Source organism: Aethalodelphis obliquidens, unplaced genomic scaffold (genome assembly GCF_003676395.1).
Source record: "Aethalodelphis obliquidens isolate GAN/ISIS:26980383/991018 unplaced genomic scaffold, ASM367639v1 scaffold69, whole genome shotgun sequence".
NCBI lineage: Eukaryota > Metazoa > Chordata > Mammalia > Artiodactyla > Delphinidae > Aethalodelphis > Aethalodelphis obliquidens.
Window position 1 is genome coordinate 631,917 of NW_020838013.1, and position 14,063 is coordinate 645,979.

The following is a 14,063-nucleotide window of genomic DNA, read 5'->3' on the forward strand; positions in this document are numbered from 1 at the left end:
CCCACACCAGGCCCGGCCCCCACGCAGCAGCCCCCTTGCCCCCCTTCTCCTTCCATAACTATAAACCAACCTCACTGGATCCTGCCAGCCAATCACAGCCCGAATAACCTATAATGTCACCAGCAGCCAATCAGAGCTCCTCACGAGTATATGCTGAATTCTGTCATCTTAATGAGGTGATGGAATTCTAAAGCAACGCTATGCTTTTCACAGAGGGACACTGAGGCACAGAGAGGAGAAGAGGCCCACGCAGGGTCACTTCACCAGGTGGCAGAGCCAGGACTAGAAGCCAGGACTTCTGCCTGTGGTCCAATGTTCTTTTGGGTGCCCAGAGTGCTGCCAAAGCCCACAGGGCCTGGGCGGAGGTTCCCCTCTCTGGATGGCTCCTGGCACAGGAGGTGAGGTCCAAGGCCCTGGCCCCTCCTCCCCACAGCTCTCCCTGCAAGACCTCAGGGGTCAGAAACAGATCCCTCAGTCTCCGGAGTCTAGGGCCCAGAGGAAATGGCAGGGTAGTCAGGGCCCACGGTGGAGGGGGGTTGCCCCCCATCTCAGCCCTGGTCTCAGCTCAATGCCCCTCACCCCCGGAAGGAATTAGAGGCCAGACTGTGCTGCCTGCTGCTTAATGGGCAGATTACGAGAAGGGGGCCAAGACAAGGGTTCCTTTGTGGAGGCCCTGGCTTAGGGAGTCAAGTGACCACTTAGCACACACGTGGGCAGTGCCAACCCCTAAGTGGGCAGGGGCACTGGCCAGAGGACCCCAGAGAGTCCCACCAGTCCTGTGGCCAGACCTTTTGTGGGATCGCCTGACCAGCCTGGAGCCCCAACTGTGAGTAAGGGTTACCCCAGAAGGCTGGGCTGGGACATTGAGAGCCTTTGGGGTAGATAAACGGTACATGTGCACATGATGGATACACACAGGCAGCACACGTGCAGGTGTGCGGGCACCTGTGTGTCTGTGCAAAGGCCCTGAGGTAGAAATGAACTTAGGGAACACCAGGCACAGAGACAGCCAGTGTGGCTGCATCAGAGCGGGTAGGGGGAGGATGGGGTGCCAAACATTGCTTCAGTCAATTTTTATTGAGCACCACCTATGAGTACACAATAGGAGCTCCATTCCCAGGAGGGAATAGGCAGTAAACACGCAGGTAGCATGCAAAATATAATGGCAGTTATAACATGATAAGTGGTGTGTAGAAAAATGGAGCAAGGCGAGGGGAAGAGAGGGCCAGTGGTACTAGGATGTTATTTCCAGGTAGGGTGGCTGGGGGTATCCTTTCTGAGGAGGTGATCTGAAGTGGGAGTGAGCCATACAGTTAGATTAGGACGAGCATCCCCCAGGAAGGAGGATCAGCATGTGAAAAGGCCCTGGGGCCACCATTCAGTAAACATCTCCACCAGCCAGGCTCTGTCCTGGGCACGGGGAACAGGGTGGTGGCCAAGGCTGACCACGCCCCTTACCAGTTCTCACTCCAGGGTGCTTGATGGAGCTGGGGGAGCTACTGAACATGATGGGCTCCTAACTCAGGAAGGAGCCCAGCATGTGGACATTTCTGTTGTTGCCTTTGTGGTACAATTTAAGGGCACAGACCTCTCTGTGTCTTCTGTGCCAAGGCTATGGACGGTCCCTGAGCTCACTTTCCTGGATTCTTGGAGGTCACCTCACCGCCCCCCTCCCAGTGTCCAGATGGGAGAGCTGAGGCCCAGAGAAGGGAAGGGTCCTGGATAAGGTCACTCCCGTGTCCTGGACAGATTCTGAAGAGGTCCCTACTCCTTCCTGGCACCCCCCTCAGTATCCCTCTCTGTCTGTTCACCAGTACCCAAGCCCACCTGCTGCAGCTCAGTGCCTGGCCATGACCGTCACCTACTCGAGCCAAGTGGCTAATGCCCGTTTAGGTTCCTTCTCCCGCCTGCTTCTGTGCTGGCGAGGCAGCATCTACAAGCTGCTCTACGGCGAGTTCCTCATTTTCCTCATCTGCTACTACATCATCCGCTTCATTTACAGGTACGGGGGGGACAAGCCAGGGCTTGGAGCTCCTGGGTGCCTCCCAGCCATCTAGGCGGCCAATGCACAGAGACGGATAAGGCTGAGCTGGGCTTGTGGTCAAACCGTGGGGCCTGAGGCCTGGGGGCTGGGGAGGAGAGAAAAGGAGGCAGCCTTGGGGGGCAGCTCAGTGTAGGTCGGGGCATCTCAAACACCCTTTCCTCAAATCGAGGGAGGGGCATTGGAACCCAGGCCTTACCTAGTCCCCCTCAGTCAGCCTGTTTCCCTGAATACCACATAGTCTCACAGGCCCATATCATACTTTTTTTTTCCCAATAAAAATGTGTATTTAAACAATAAAAGACAGCTAAAACCACAGAATATATGATAGCATTTTTTTTTTTTTTTTTGCGGTACGCGGGCCTCTCACCGTTGTGGCCTCTCCCGTTGCAGAGCACAGGCTCTGGACGCGCAGGCTCAGCGGCCATGGCTCACGGGCCCAGCCGCTCCGCGGCATGTGGGATCTTCCCAGACCGGGGCACGAACCTGCGTCCCCTGCATCGGCAGGCGGACTCTCAACCACTGCGCCACCAAGGAAGCCCATGATAGCATTTTTAATGGAAAAAGCATTAATGATGGCAATGCATTGACAAATATCAAACACATAAACCTCTTGAGTTCATAATGATAATCCTAATAACAAAGCATGTTCATTTTCTTTAGTTGTTACTAGGGTGTCAATATACTTAAAAAAAATTAAGACTTTATTTTTTAGAGCAGTTTTAGGTTCGTAGCTTAACTGGGCAGAAGGTACAGAGAGTTCCCATATACCCCACCCCTCCTGCCCCACCCACTCAGCCCTCCCCCATTATCAACATCCCACCCCAGTGTGGGACATTTGTGATGACAGATGAACCCACACACACGGACACATCATTGTCACCCGAAGTCCATAGTTCACCTTAGGGTTCACCCTTGGTGTTGTACAGTCTATGTGGTTGGACAAATGTATAATGACTTGTATCCACCGTTACAGTGTCGTACAGAACAATTTCATTGCTCTGTGCTCTGCCGATTCATCCCTCCCTACCAGATATTTTTTTTTAAAGACCAAACACTCATTTCAACCTGCTTTCAAACAACTGTCTTTTGGATCCTTTAAAAAGGTCAGTGGTGCCTAAAGCCCTTCAGCAGGACCTTCCTTCCTCCACCTTATAGAAAACCTCCTGAGGGTTTCTCCTCCAGGCATGGAGCAGAGGGCCCCACTGGGGTTTCAGGGTGGCGGAAGAAAGAGGGGGACCTGGCTCAGGCCAGAGGAGGGGCCCCAGGCAGGCCAGTGAAAGGGATAGGGAGGTGAGGCTGCCACTCTCCTACCCCGGGCCTGGCTGGACCTGGGACCGGTCTCCGCCATCCCCTCCCAGTATCTACACATCTTCCCCCCCACCCCCCGCCTCCCCCAGGATGGCCCTCACGGACGATCAGCAGGTGATTTTTGAGAAGCTGACTCTATATTGCGACAGCTACATCCAGCTCATCCCCATTTCCTTCGTGCTGGGTGAGCTCCCCCTTCCGCGTGTTGGGGTCCCAGTGGCTGCTCCAGGCTCCAGACAGGCAGATCATGAAGAGCTAGCTGGGGAAGGCCAGTGGCATGTCAGCGCCTCTCGGTGGTTCAGGGCAACGGGGAGCCTGCAGCCAGAGGGACTGAAGTTAGACATTAGGAAGGCTGTCCTGCTGTTAGCACTCAAGACCCCACTTTCTTTTTTTTAATTTTATTATTATTATTATTTTAAACATCTTTATTGGAGTATAATTGCTTTACATTGCTGTGTTAGTTTCTGCTAAGACCCCACTTTCTGAGGGCAGCGCCGACATTACAGTAGTCTCTGGAGCCTTGCGCAGGAGGGGAGGTATCTGGCGGATTTCTGGGAAAGCAAGCGCGGCCAGAGAGAGAACTCAAGTCTCTCGTGCCTTCACGCGAAGCTCTGATGGTCTCCCCTTCCCGAGCGCCCTCCAGGAGGGTTGGTGCTGGGCCCAGCCCCATTAGAAAGATGGAGAAACCGAGGCGTCGCCCTCGCTGGGCTCTAGCCGCAGCGTGGGCCTTCGCCCCTCGCGCCCCCGCCCCTCTCCCGCCCAGGATTCTACGTGACACTGGTCGTGACCCGCTGGTGGAACCAATACGAGAACCTGCCATGGCCCGACCGCCTCATGAACCTGGTGTCGTGCTTCGTCGAGGGCAAGGACGAGCAGGGCCGGCTGCTGCGGCGCACGCTCATGCGCTACGCCAACCTGGGCAACGTGCTCATCCTGCGTAGCGTCAGTGCTGCGGTCTACAAACGCTTTCCCAGTCCCCAACACCTGGTGAAAGCAGGTGGGCGGGGCCTGGCGAAGCAGTGGGCGGAGCCAGAGGCTGACAAGGGCGGGGCCGGAGCTGCAGATGGGTGGAATCAGAGGCCCCAGGGCTGAGGATTGGGTGGGACCAGGAGCGGAGTGGGGTCGAGACCTGGGATGGCGGGGTGGGGGTGGGGGGCGGGGACCTGAATTGGGCGGGGCGAAGTCAGGGGTCTAAAGGTGGGGAGAGGCCAGGAACCGACTCTAGGAGGATAGGGCTTTGAGATAGGGCTAAGGCCTCTTGAGGGATGAGGGAAGAGTGAGGGTTGAGGGCCAGAGTGGGGCTTTGGGAACTGGGAACTGCCCTTCCCCTTCCTGTTTTCCGGTTTCCAGTCTGTACGTCAGCAGTCTCACTCTCTGGCCTTGCCTGACCTGATCCTGGTTAATAAGACAGATCCCTCTCACGTACTCAGCCCAGAGCAGCACATAGTAGATACGACGCAGTGATAATTTGTTGAAAGAAAGAGGATCGCAAAGGAGCTCTGAGGTCCCTATGGGCTCAGCAGGGACTTGGTTTGAACTCTGGGTCCCACCCAGCAGGGCCTGGCCAGCCACCCCTTCTGCAGGTTCCCCTACCCACTGTCTTCTCCACTCTACCCCGCAGGCTTTATGACCCCCTCGGAACACAAGCACTTACAAAAACTGAGCTTGCCACACAACTCATTCTGGATGCCCTGGGTGTGGTTTGCCAACCTGTCAACGAAGGCCTGGATTGGAGGTCGAATCCGGGACCCTGTCCTGCTCCAGAGTCTGCTCAACGTGAGCCCGCTACACACATGGGGCTGCTGCAGCGCGGGGAGGGTCACGCCCCACGTGGAACAGGTTTTCTGCAAAGAGGAACTTTGAGCCTCTGAGGGTCTTCCCAGAGCCTACCTTGGGACTGTAGGATCTTTTCCAACAGGATTCCGTAGCCCAAGGTGGCCCCTTTCCAATTTCCCCTCCCCTCCCCTCTCTAAAGTGAACCTCTGAGATCCTGGTTCCTTTTTGATATTGAGGAGGCTGAGGCACAGAGAGGTTGAGTGAGCTGTCCATGACCACACAGCCAGGGCTGGACCATGAGCACGAGACCCTGGTATCTGCGGAAGAGCTGGGGGGTGAGCCTGGGAGAGCAGGTGATGGTCAAAGGCCCAACCTTCCCTCCTGCCCCCCTAGGAAATGAACACCTTGCGTACTCAGTGTGGACAGCTGTATGCCTACGACTGGATCAGTATCCCACTGGTGTACACTCAGGTGAGGACTAGGCTGGTGAAGCTGCCCCTTTGGGAAACTGAGGAGGACCCGGGAAGCAGCCTATGATGGGAAGGGCTCACTCAGAGGCTGAAGAAGAGGCTCACCCTGGGGAGTCAGGTCTGGACTTTGCAGGTTGTCTCTAGTGCCAAGTTCAAAGAGTCCAGGTCCCTGCCTGGTCCAGGTGGTGGAGGCAGTGTGATCATCCCCATTCTAAAGGGGAGACCACAGAGCCTGGGGAGCTTCCTGATCGCGCGGTCCCCACGCAGCCCATCTCTGCCGACGCCGCCTCTGCCTCCCAGGTGGTGACCGTGGCGGTGTACAGCTTCTTCCTGGCTTGCCTGGTGGGACGGCAGTTTCTGAACCCAGCCAAGGCCTACCCCGGCCACGAGATGGACCTCGTTGTGCCCCTCTTCACATTCCTGCAGTTCTTCTTCTATGCTGGCTGGCTGAAGGTAAGCCTCCCCAGGACAAGGCCAGCTGTGGCCCAGGGAGTCATGGCCAGTTAGGAGAGGAGGGGCCCTACATAGTGGCTTTGGAGACAGTGGTCAGGCGAGAAGGGCATCACTGAGGGGGGTGGAGAGGTGGACATGGCAGGAGCCAAGGTTTAAGGGTGGGAGCAAGGCTGCAAGGGGTTCCACCTGAGGATTTCCAGAGCCTCACCTACCCTCAAGGTGGCAGAGCAGCTCATCAACCCGTTCGGAGAGGATGATGATGACTTTGAGACCAACTGGATTGTCGACAGGAGTTTGCAGGTATGACGGGAGGAAGAGAGCCTGCCCCATAGTCCCTCCCCAAACTGGACCCGGGGTGGGGGGGCCCACAGTTCTGTAGGGAGGCCTCACAGTGAATTGCCCAACCATTTACTCACAGGATTCTCAGCCTAACTATTGAGGCTACAGGCTGCATCAGTCTCTCCATTTCACAGGAAGGGAAACTTGAGGCCCAGAGAGAGAGCAGTGACCTCTCCAAGTCACCTGGCAAATTCATGGTCCTGCTTGGGCTGACCTGTTGGACTTCTCCTTCTGTCCACGATGACCAGGTGTCCCTGTTGGCTGTAGATGAGATGCACCAGGACCTGCCACCGATGGAGCGAGATATGTACTGGAATGAGCCAGAACCACATCCCCCCTACACAGCCGCTTCTGCCCAGTCTCGTCGGCCCTCCTTTTTCGGCTCCACCTTCAACATCAGGTGGGAAGTGCCAGGGAACCACTTCGGTGGGTAGAAAACCCCAAGTGCGAGGGCCTGAGAGCTTAGAATATATTAGTTAATGCATATTGGGTTCCTATTGAGTGCTGGGCGTTGTACTAAGCTCTTTACATATATTAGCTATTCCCCCCCCCCAATAAACTTGGTTTGTTTTCTCCAGTTTTCAGATGATTAAGACCAGGTTCAGAGAGGTTAAGTCAGTTGCCCAACCCAAGGTCACATAGCTAGCAAGCAGCACAGGTGGGCCAGGTATGTCTGGGTCCAACTCCACACCCTTAACCCTTACCTTGTGCTGTGTAAGGACTCTTAAAGCTATAAGGGCTCTTAGGTAGTCTCCAATCTAAGCCCCACCCCTTATCCAGAGTTGAAAACTGAGGCTTAGAGAGAGAAGGGACTTACTCAAGGGCAGTCAGTGATTAGTGATGCATCTGGGATGTCAGGGCCTGGTTCCTGACTCTGGTTCAGAGCTATGTTTCCTGATAAGCCAGGGTGTTGGCATGGGGAGTGGGAGTGGGGCTCTCTGGGCAAGGGAGCGAGCAAGAGGCTGGGTCATCACAGGGACCTTCGGAGCAGACTTCTTGCTACAGAGTACGGGCCTCAGGTCAGCCCACAGCAGCCACATTTTCCCCCACATGGGTCCTCTTTCCCTGATTTGGTTAGAATCCCTTTTGAGCTGTAGCTGGGCCATGGCCGGCTGAAGAGGCGCCCCAGACAGCTCTCTCTCCCTAGGATGACAGAGTGGAGAGGACTTCGGAGAGTGTTTGCTGCATCTCGGGGTCTATCCCATCAAGGTGTTCTTCCACAGTATTAAAAGCGCTGTTCTCTTTTTAAGAACCGAATATCCTATTCAGCTGTAATTAGAATTAGCTAGAGTCTCTAGTTGGTGTGAGGAAGGTTTGGATAAGAGATCAAATGATCAAGGATGGAGGCTTGCTTAGGTCAGAAACATTGCTGGAGGTCGCCTCTGAGTTTTCCATGGTTGGTAGCCCAGCTGCTGGGGAAGGAGGATAACAGAGAATAATAACACATAGACCTTGCCTCCAAGAAACACACGATTTAGTGAGGGAGTTCAAACCCAGGGCCCAGACTCTGGATACAAGGTACAAAGTACCGGATGCCTGGGCAAGGGACAGAGTATAGAACAGAGATCACCTTTGGCTGCCTGAGAGCTGGCCTCCAGCTGGACCTGGAGCTGGGCCTTGAAGCATGGGGAGAATTTGGACATGGGCAAAGATGGCCACATTCACAGGTGGGTAGGCTTTCTCTTGCAGAGTAAAGGCTTTAGGCTCCCAGGAAGCCAGACTTCTCTCTGGGGGGATACTGCTCCCCAGCGGGAACCACAAACCCCTGGCTCACTCAGTCACTCCTGGGCCTCACGTGACCATGCATACCTGGGGAAGAGCCGTTCAGACAGCCTGGAGTGAGGGGTTTCAAAGGGAAAATGTGGGTGCTGAAGAGGAAGCCCTGAAATACCAGGCTAGGGAGTTTGGATGTTAACATGGGCAAGAGGGAGCCACAGAACAGTGAGGCGAGCTCGGCCAGGAGGGATTCATTGAGAGGTACAAGATGGATCAGCAGAGAGGCGAGTCAAAGCTGAGGTAAGGAAGACTGTGTCCTGGGCCTTGGGCCAGAGGGAGAAGAGAGGGTAAGGGAGAAGTCAAGTCAGGCTTCAGGCCGTTGTCCGCCCACTGACCCCCGAGTCTCCTGTTTCCTTCCAGTCTGGATAAGGAGGATTTGGAGTTCCAGCCAGATCCGGAGGAGGAAAGTGCTCACACTGGCATCGCTGGCCGCTTCCGAGGGCTGCAATCCCACGACCGCCAGCCCCCCAGGACAAACTCAAAGACCAAACTACTGTGGCCGAAGACAGAAGTCCTTTCCCACGAGGGCCAGCCCAAGAACCTCGGGGGAGACGGCCAGGACACCAGTGATCAGGAAGACGTCAAGGCCTGGAAAGGGGAGGATGCCTTCAAGTCCGCCGTGCTATACGGGAGGTCAGGCTACCACAGTGCCCCCCAGACACCCCTCAGCCACACCCCTATGGTCTTCCCACCTGGACAGTCAGCACCCTCAAGTCTTCGCAAAGTCTCAGGCATGGATGACACCGTCAAAGACCAAAGCCTTCAGCCTCCAACTCCCAGGTCCAAGAAGAGCTTTGAATTGCTCCCAGAGAGTGCTGGGGCCTCAACGGAGCACCCGGAAGTGAGTCACATGAGGAGGAAAACTGTTGAGTTTAACCTAACAGACATGTCAGAGGCCCCTGAACATCTCAGAGAACCACATTTGGGACAGTCGACAAGCAACATACACACTATACTCAAAGATCGTGGCGATCCCTATTGGGCCTTGGAAAACAACAGGTCTGTCTTCTACCCACACCAGGGTCACTGAACCCCCCAGCCCACCAGGGGTGGTCCCCACCAGCTTCCCCTGCTCTGAAGCCCACCCTACTCCCAGTTTTCCTATGGTTCTATGGCTGCCAGGCCATGCCCAGCACTGGCTTGGGGCACACACCTGGCCGCCACAGCAGGGGCTCTAGGGAAGTGTTGGCGACTTTCGCTTATTTCACCCAAGAGCCTGACTCACCAAGACTTCTCTGGGGCCCAGGGATAGGAAGACGAGGTTTGCACCGACAAGAGTAACGCCAAAGGGCCACTAGGCCAGGCTTACATGGGCTGACGATACCAGTGGGCCCAGCTCACCTTAAGCAGGGGTGGCAGACACAGAAACACAGGCAGAACTCGGGGCTCTAGACTGTAGCCCAAGAACTCGACTTACTGGCCAGGCTTAGCTGGGAGGTCGCATGAGCCCTCCCCCATAACCAGTGGTGGCTCTGAAGCCCTCCTGGGAAGGGTGCCACACTCCTGGGAACTGGCAGATGAGGTGGGGACAATCCAGGTCCCTTGGGGCATCTTACTGCTTTGGGGACCTCACCAAGACTTCTGAACTTAAATGAGCTCTTCATGCATTTTTGAGGTCAACCTAAAGTTGTCACGGTACCACCAGATGTTTGCCTTTATTCCAGATTCCCCAGATGTTCACTCACCCAATTAGACCCAGCCCCCCACCCCAGCCCCCCATCACGATGTGAAAGGGAAGTGTAACTTCTCATTTCTTATTATTCTCAAGCAGTTATTCTGAGGTCAGAATACCTAGCTTTGTATTGAAAACTGAAAAGGCTGAAAAGGCCTACCACCTGTCATACTTCTCAGGGCTAGCTGGAAACTTACAAATCACTGTGGCTGGTTTAGGAAACAATGTTAATGTAGTTGGTTAGCAAGGACCCAGATGGCTCCCCAGTCTTCTAACACTACTCACTGGTTAATATTCAAGATGTCTCAACCTCTTCCCTCCTACTGCAGCTATTTTCCTATTGAAATGAAGGTCTTTCCATACTCATGTAAACTTTCCTCAAATTCTCACTAGGGATGAAGCACGTTCCTAGCCTGCTTCCCAAGGGGGATGCTTCACCGGCCTGGTCCTACCTGCGTGTACACCAGCAGGACACTGATCCAGTCATAGCCATATAGCTGTCCACACTGAAGAACATATCCCTACGACAGCCTGAATTAAATGGTTACCTTAATGAAGAACAAGAATCAGTAGCTTCAAGTCTACTTTAAGCCTCAAAATGCTTTCCGTACATATAAATTGTGAAAGCCAGAACTGCTGGAAACGTATAAAACACCTAATTCAGAATCAGGAATCCTTAAGTCCTGTCTGAATTCAAAACACCCAAGCCTTGGTATCTTTCGCAAACTAAGGAATTTCGTACGTAAATACAGATCCTCCTAAGCGGTTCACTTTGGTGAGTGTGACTGAGCCATGGTGGCACTTACAAGTTTAATAAAGATGGCCTGGATACACTCCTAGCCCACCCCGAGAATTCAAAGACAACAGCTGGGTACCAAATTACTTTATTTGAAGGAATAGTACTAAGGAAAGGACTTGTAGATATTTTGGTACAACTTACAGAAAAGGTAAGGTAACCCAAACATGCATGCACTGCCTTGGTGACCAGGGAGGTCACCCCTGTGGCTACGGGAAGCCAGCCTAAGGCTTAGCTCTCATTATCACTGTTTCCAAGGGTGTGCTTGTCAAAGAGATATTGTGCCATGCCAGATTCGGGGGCCCCCATCGTGCGCAAGTTGGTCACGTGGTCACCCAATTCTTTAATGGATTTCACCTGCTCATTCAGATAATGCGTCTCAAGGAAGTCACACAACTAGAAAAGAGAACAAGGAAAAAAGTTATTGGGAAGCTTCCCCAGCCCCTAAGACAAATGATTTCCTCCATTTACTCCCAGGTTGCCAATACTCACATGGGGGTCATTTTTCTCAGTGGCCAGTTTGTGCAGTTCCAGTAGTGACTGATTCACACTTTTTTCCAAGTGTAGCGCACATTCCATTGCATTCAGCCCATTCTCCCAGTCATCACGGTCTGGTTTCTGAATGAGAGGAGGTTAAGTCAGTGCATCTGCAACCTCTACCACTTAAACCACAAATCAGCAAGCATCTAATGTGTAACAACCGCGCTTGGCAAAAGGAACAGCCAAGTTCCCCCTGACAACCGCTTCCCATTTAATATCCTTGCCCATTACCGTCTGCCAACTTTAGCTTAGACGGTAGGCCCGAAAAAGCGCAAAAGACAAAAACCCAAAGTATCCTCATCTGATAAGGGCAACTGCTGAGCTCAGTGATTTCTGACGTCAGAGGACTGCTAGACAGATGAGGCATGCCGACCCTAGGATCTTCAGTTCACCTTGATATCCTGAAGGAAGATTCGGCCACCCCGTTGGTTCTGCAGCTTCATCAGTTTCTCAGCATGTTCCCTCTCCTCAGAAGATTGGTGAAGAAAGTATTTGGCAAAGTTCTTCAAAGCCACATCATCGCGGTCAAAATAGTACGACTGAAAACAGTACATGAACATGTTAGGGATTCCCAAAGAAAGGCAGTCGGCTAGTCTAGGCTTCCTTCTCAAAGCCCAGCAAGAAAGGGTCTGAGCACAGGAAGACTAGAGCAAGGTGTGTTCCCGGATTGAACACGACAGTAATTAGTTTTTACTCTGAAACACAAAAATGAAACTTGGTCCTTGAAACTGAAAGTTTACTACAAGGAACCGTTAGAATATCATGGGAATTGCCTCCACCATGGAACATCTTAAGCATCTGTTTAAGTGCACAGTAAAGTTCTTACAGCCCCTGTGAAATCTGGTTGAAGAGATGTTGGAGTATTTACCCTGCACTGTTAGTAGTGCCTTCTCCCCCTCCTCCCTGGGTAATCCACGTTAAAACATGAGCTGCGGGCTTCCCTGGTGGCGCAGTGGTTGAGAGTCCGCCTGCCGATGCAGGGGACACGGGTTCGTGCTCCGGTCCGGGAAGATCCCACATGCCGCGGAGCGGCTGGGCCCGTGAGCCATGGCCGCTGAGCCTGCGCGTCCGGAGCCTGTGCTCCGCAGTGGGAGAGGCCACAACAGTGAGGCCCGCGTACCGCAAAAAAAGCAAAACAAAAACAAAAAACATGAGCTGCCAGCTTGCAGCAGGCTGATGGATGTGTAAAATTAACCCACTAGGCAAGGTAACAGTTGTTACCTTGTTTACCACGTAAACATGTTATCAGTAGAAAGCAAAAATTTTAGTCCCTTTTACACCCCTGCTGTATTCAGTTGTTCCTGAAATGGAGTGACAGTCATAGAAATCCAGGCGTATTCCAAACCCATCCGGAACACGTTTATTCTTGGATGATTTGCAAAACGTAATAAAACAATTATAACTAAAACTCCTACCACACCGATTAAAACCAGGATTTTGGAAAACTGATTCCACCGATTACTGCATGGAAAATTTTCAGGCCCCGTAACTGTTGGTGGACTATATCCAAGAACTAAAGATTTAATTACGCCACAACCCTCAGACACAAAAAAGATAAAGAATACGGGTGGCAGACAACTCGGTGAGACTGAAAGGGAGATTTCTAGAGATATGCTTCAATTCAAGCGGGACTTCGAGATAAACAGAGCGGAGAGGTGGAGGCGGCTGTTCGGCCCACGAGAAATAAACCACTTCGCACCAGCCCCCACAGTTGGACACCATTACCCAGCAGGCTCCGCCTGACTCAGGGGGATGGGAGCCGGACCTCCTTAGCACCGCCCCCATCACGTGATCGAATGCAGAAGGGATGGAAATGCGAAAATCCACCTTCCTAACTGCAGGGTCGTACTGGTGGCAAGTGTGGCAACCCCGGGAGGAAACTCAGCTCTCTTTAAATAAACTGGGGTGCGCAGAGGCGGCCCTGGCCCGCGAGGCAACACTCCCAGGGGACAACTGCTCAGAATTTCTGCGCAGGAGTCCTAGAGGACCCCGAGCACCCTTCATTTTGCAGAAGGGCGCACGGAGGCGGGAGGCGGGAGGCGGGAGGCGGGAGGCGGGAGGCGGGAGGCGGGAGGGCCCTCCCGGTAGCCACACCCCCGCCCTGCAGCCAAGGAGGCCGCGCCCGTGCCCCGTGGGCCCGCCCGCGCTCACCATGGACAGGTAGACGTAGGAGGCGTAGAGCTCCAGGTTGATCTGGCGGTTGATGGCGGCCTCCGAGTCCTGGTGGTAGTTCTGGCGCACCTGCGAGGGGGACGCGGTCGTCATGGCGGGCGGCTGAGGTGAAACGGTGGCGGTGGCTGCGCGGCGCTGTAACGGCGGCGGGGACCTTGGGGCGATCGGAGGGCGCCGTGAGGTGGTGGCGAGGGCTGGCTCTGAGCGGCCGGCCGGAGCGGGGGACGAGCGCCGGGTTCCGTCCAAGCACTGTTGAAGCAAGAAACCGCGGCGACTCTCCGCGAGGACTGTGGCGCAGGTGACTCTTGCCCGGCTCTTATAGCGGGAATGGGCGTCAGGCCCACCGAGGCCAATCACGCCGCCCGCCCGCCTAGCTGAGCCCCGCCCCTTCCTGTGGACGCGCGGCTCCGCCCCGCTGGGGTTGGGTGGGGAAGGAGGGGTGGGGGTGGCGGTGCGGGGTCTGGGTGGCCTGGAGGGTGCAGCTTGTTCCGTGGAACGTGGGGCTCGTTTCATGGGGTTGGAGAGAAAACCTGAGCGGGGGCAGGAAGCTCAGTTCGGAGCCCTGACCCCGGTGGCGTCCTAGGTCTTGAAACCGACAGGAAACTGCCCCTGGCGCCGGGGGCGTCAGGGCAATTGCGAGGTCCCAGAAGGCACCCTGAGACTCTTGGCCAAGGGCATGTTAAAAATCAGAGCGGTAGAGCCGCAGTTGCCACACCC

At 54.5% G+C, this 14,063-nt stretch overlaps 2 protein-coding genes across 2 annotated transcripts; one reads left to right on the forward strand and one right to left on the reverse strand.

Moving 5' to 3' along the window:
* The first annotated feature begins 1,834 nt into the window (after positions 1 to 1,834).
* On the forward strand, positions 1,835 to 10,784 carry BEST1 (bestrophin 1). The gene is made up of 9 exons (XM_027089998.1): positions 1,835 to 2,002; positions 3,442 to 3,536; positions 4,116 to 4,349; positions 4,974 to 5,128; positions 5,522 to 5,599; positions 5,899 to 6,051; positions 6,271 to 6,351; positions 6,639 to 6,790; positions 8,527 to 10,784. Exons 1-9 carry the CDS (start codon positions 1,851 to 1,853, stop codon positions 9,194 to 9,196), a joined length of 1,770 nt encoding a protein of 589 aa, XP_026945799.1. The 5' UTR covers positions 1,835 to 1,850; the 3' UTR covers positions 9,197 to 10,784.
* On the reverse strand, positions 10,707 to 13,665 carry FTH1 (ferritin heavy chain 1). Its single transcript, XM_027089996.1, has 4 exons — positions 13,326 to 13,665; positions 11,567 to 11,713; positions 11,127 to 11,252; positions 10,707 to 11,030 (listed from the first exon to the last, which is right to left on the reverse strand). The coding sequence occupies exons 1-4, from the start codon at positions 13,437 to 13,439 to the stop codon at positions 10,866 to 10,868; spliced, it is 552 nt and encodes a 183-aa protein (XP_026945797.1). The 5' UTR covers positions 13,440 to 13,665; the 3' UTR covers positions 10,707 to 10,865.
* Between the last annotated feature and the right edge of the window lie 398 nt (positions 13,666 to 14,063).

What these genes read in the sequence shown, in the direction of transcription:
- FTH1 (XM_027089996.1), bottom strand. Translation starts at nt 13,439, where the DNA reads ATGACGACCGCGTCCCCCTCGCAGGTGCGCCAGAACTACCACCAGGAC. An exon ending in TCTTCCTTCAGGATATCAAG is followed by an intron (nt 11,253 to 11,566) that starts GTGAACTGAAGA and finishes CCTCTCATTCAG; the next exon opens with AAACCAGACCGTGATGACTG. An exon ending in CTGAGAAAAATGACCCCCAT is followed by an intron (nt 11,031 to 11,126) that starts GTGAGTATTGGC and finishes TCTCTTTTCTAG; the next exon opens with TTGTGTGACTTCCTTGAGAC.
- BEST1 (XM_027089998.1), top strand. Translation starts at nt 1,851, where the DNA reads ATGACCGTCACCTACTCGAGCCAAGTGGCTAATGCCCGTTTAGGTTCC. An exon ending in TTGTCGACAGGAGTTTGCAG is followed by an intron (nt 6,352 to 6,638) that starts GTATGACGGGAG and finishes CACGATGACCAG; the next exon opens with GTGTCCCTGTTGGCTGTAGA. An exon ending in GGCTCCACCTTCAACATCAG is followed by an intron (nt 6,791 to 8,526) that starts GTGGGAAGTGCC and finishes GTTTCCTTCCAG; the next exon opens with TCTGGATAAGGAGGATTTGG.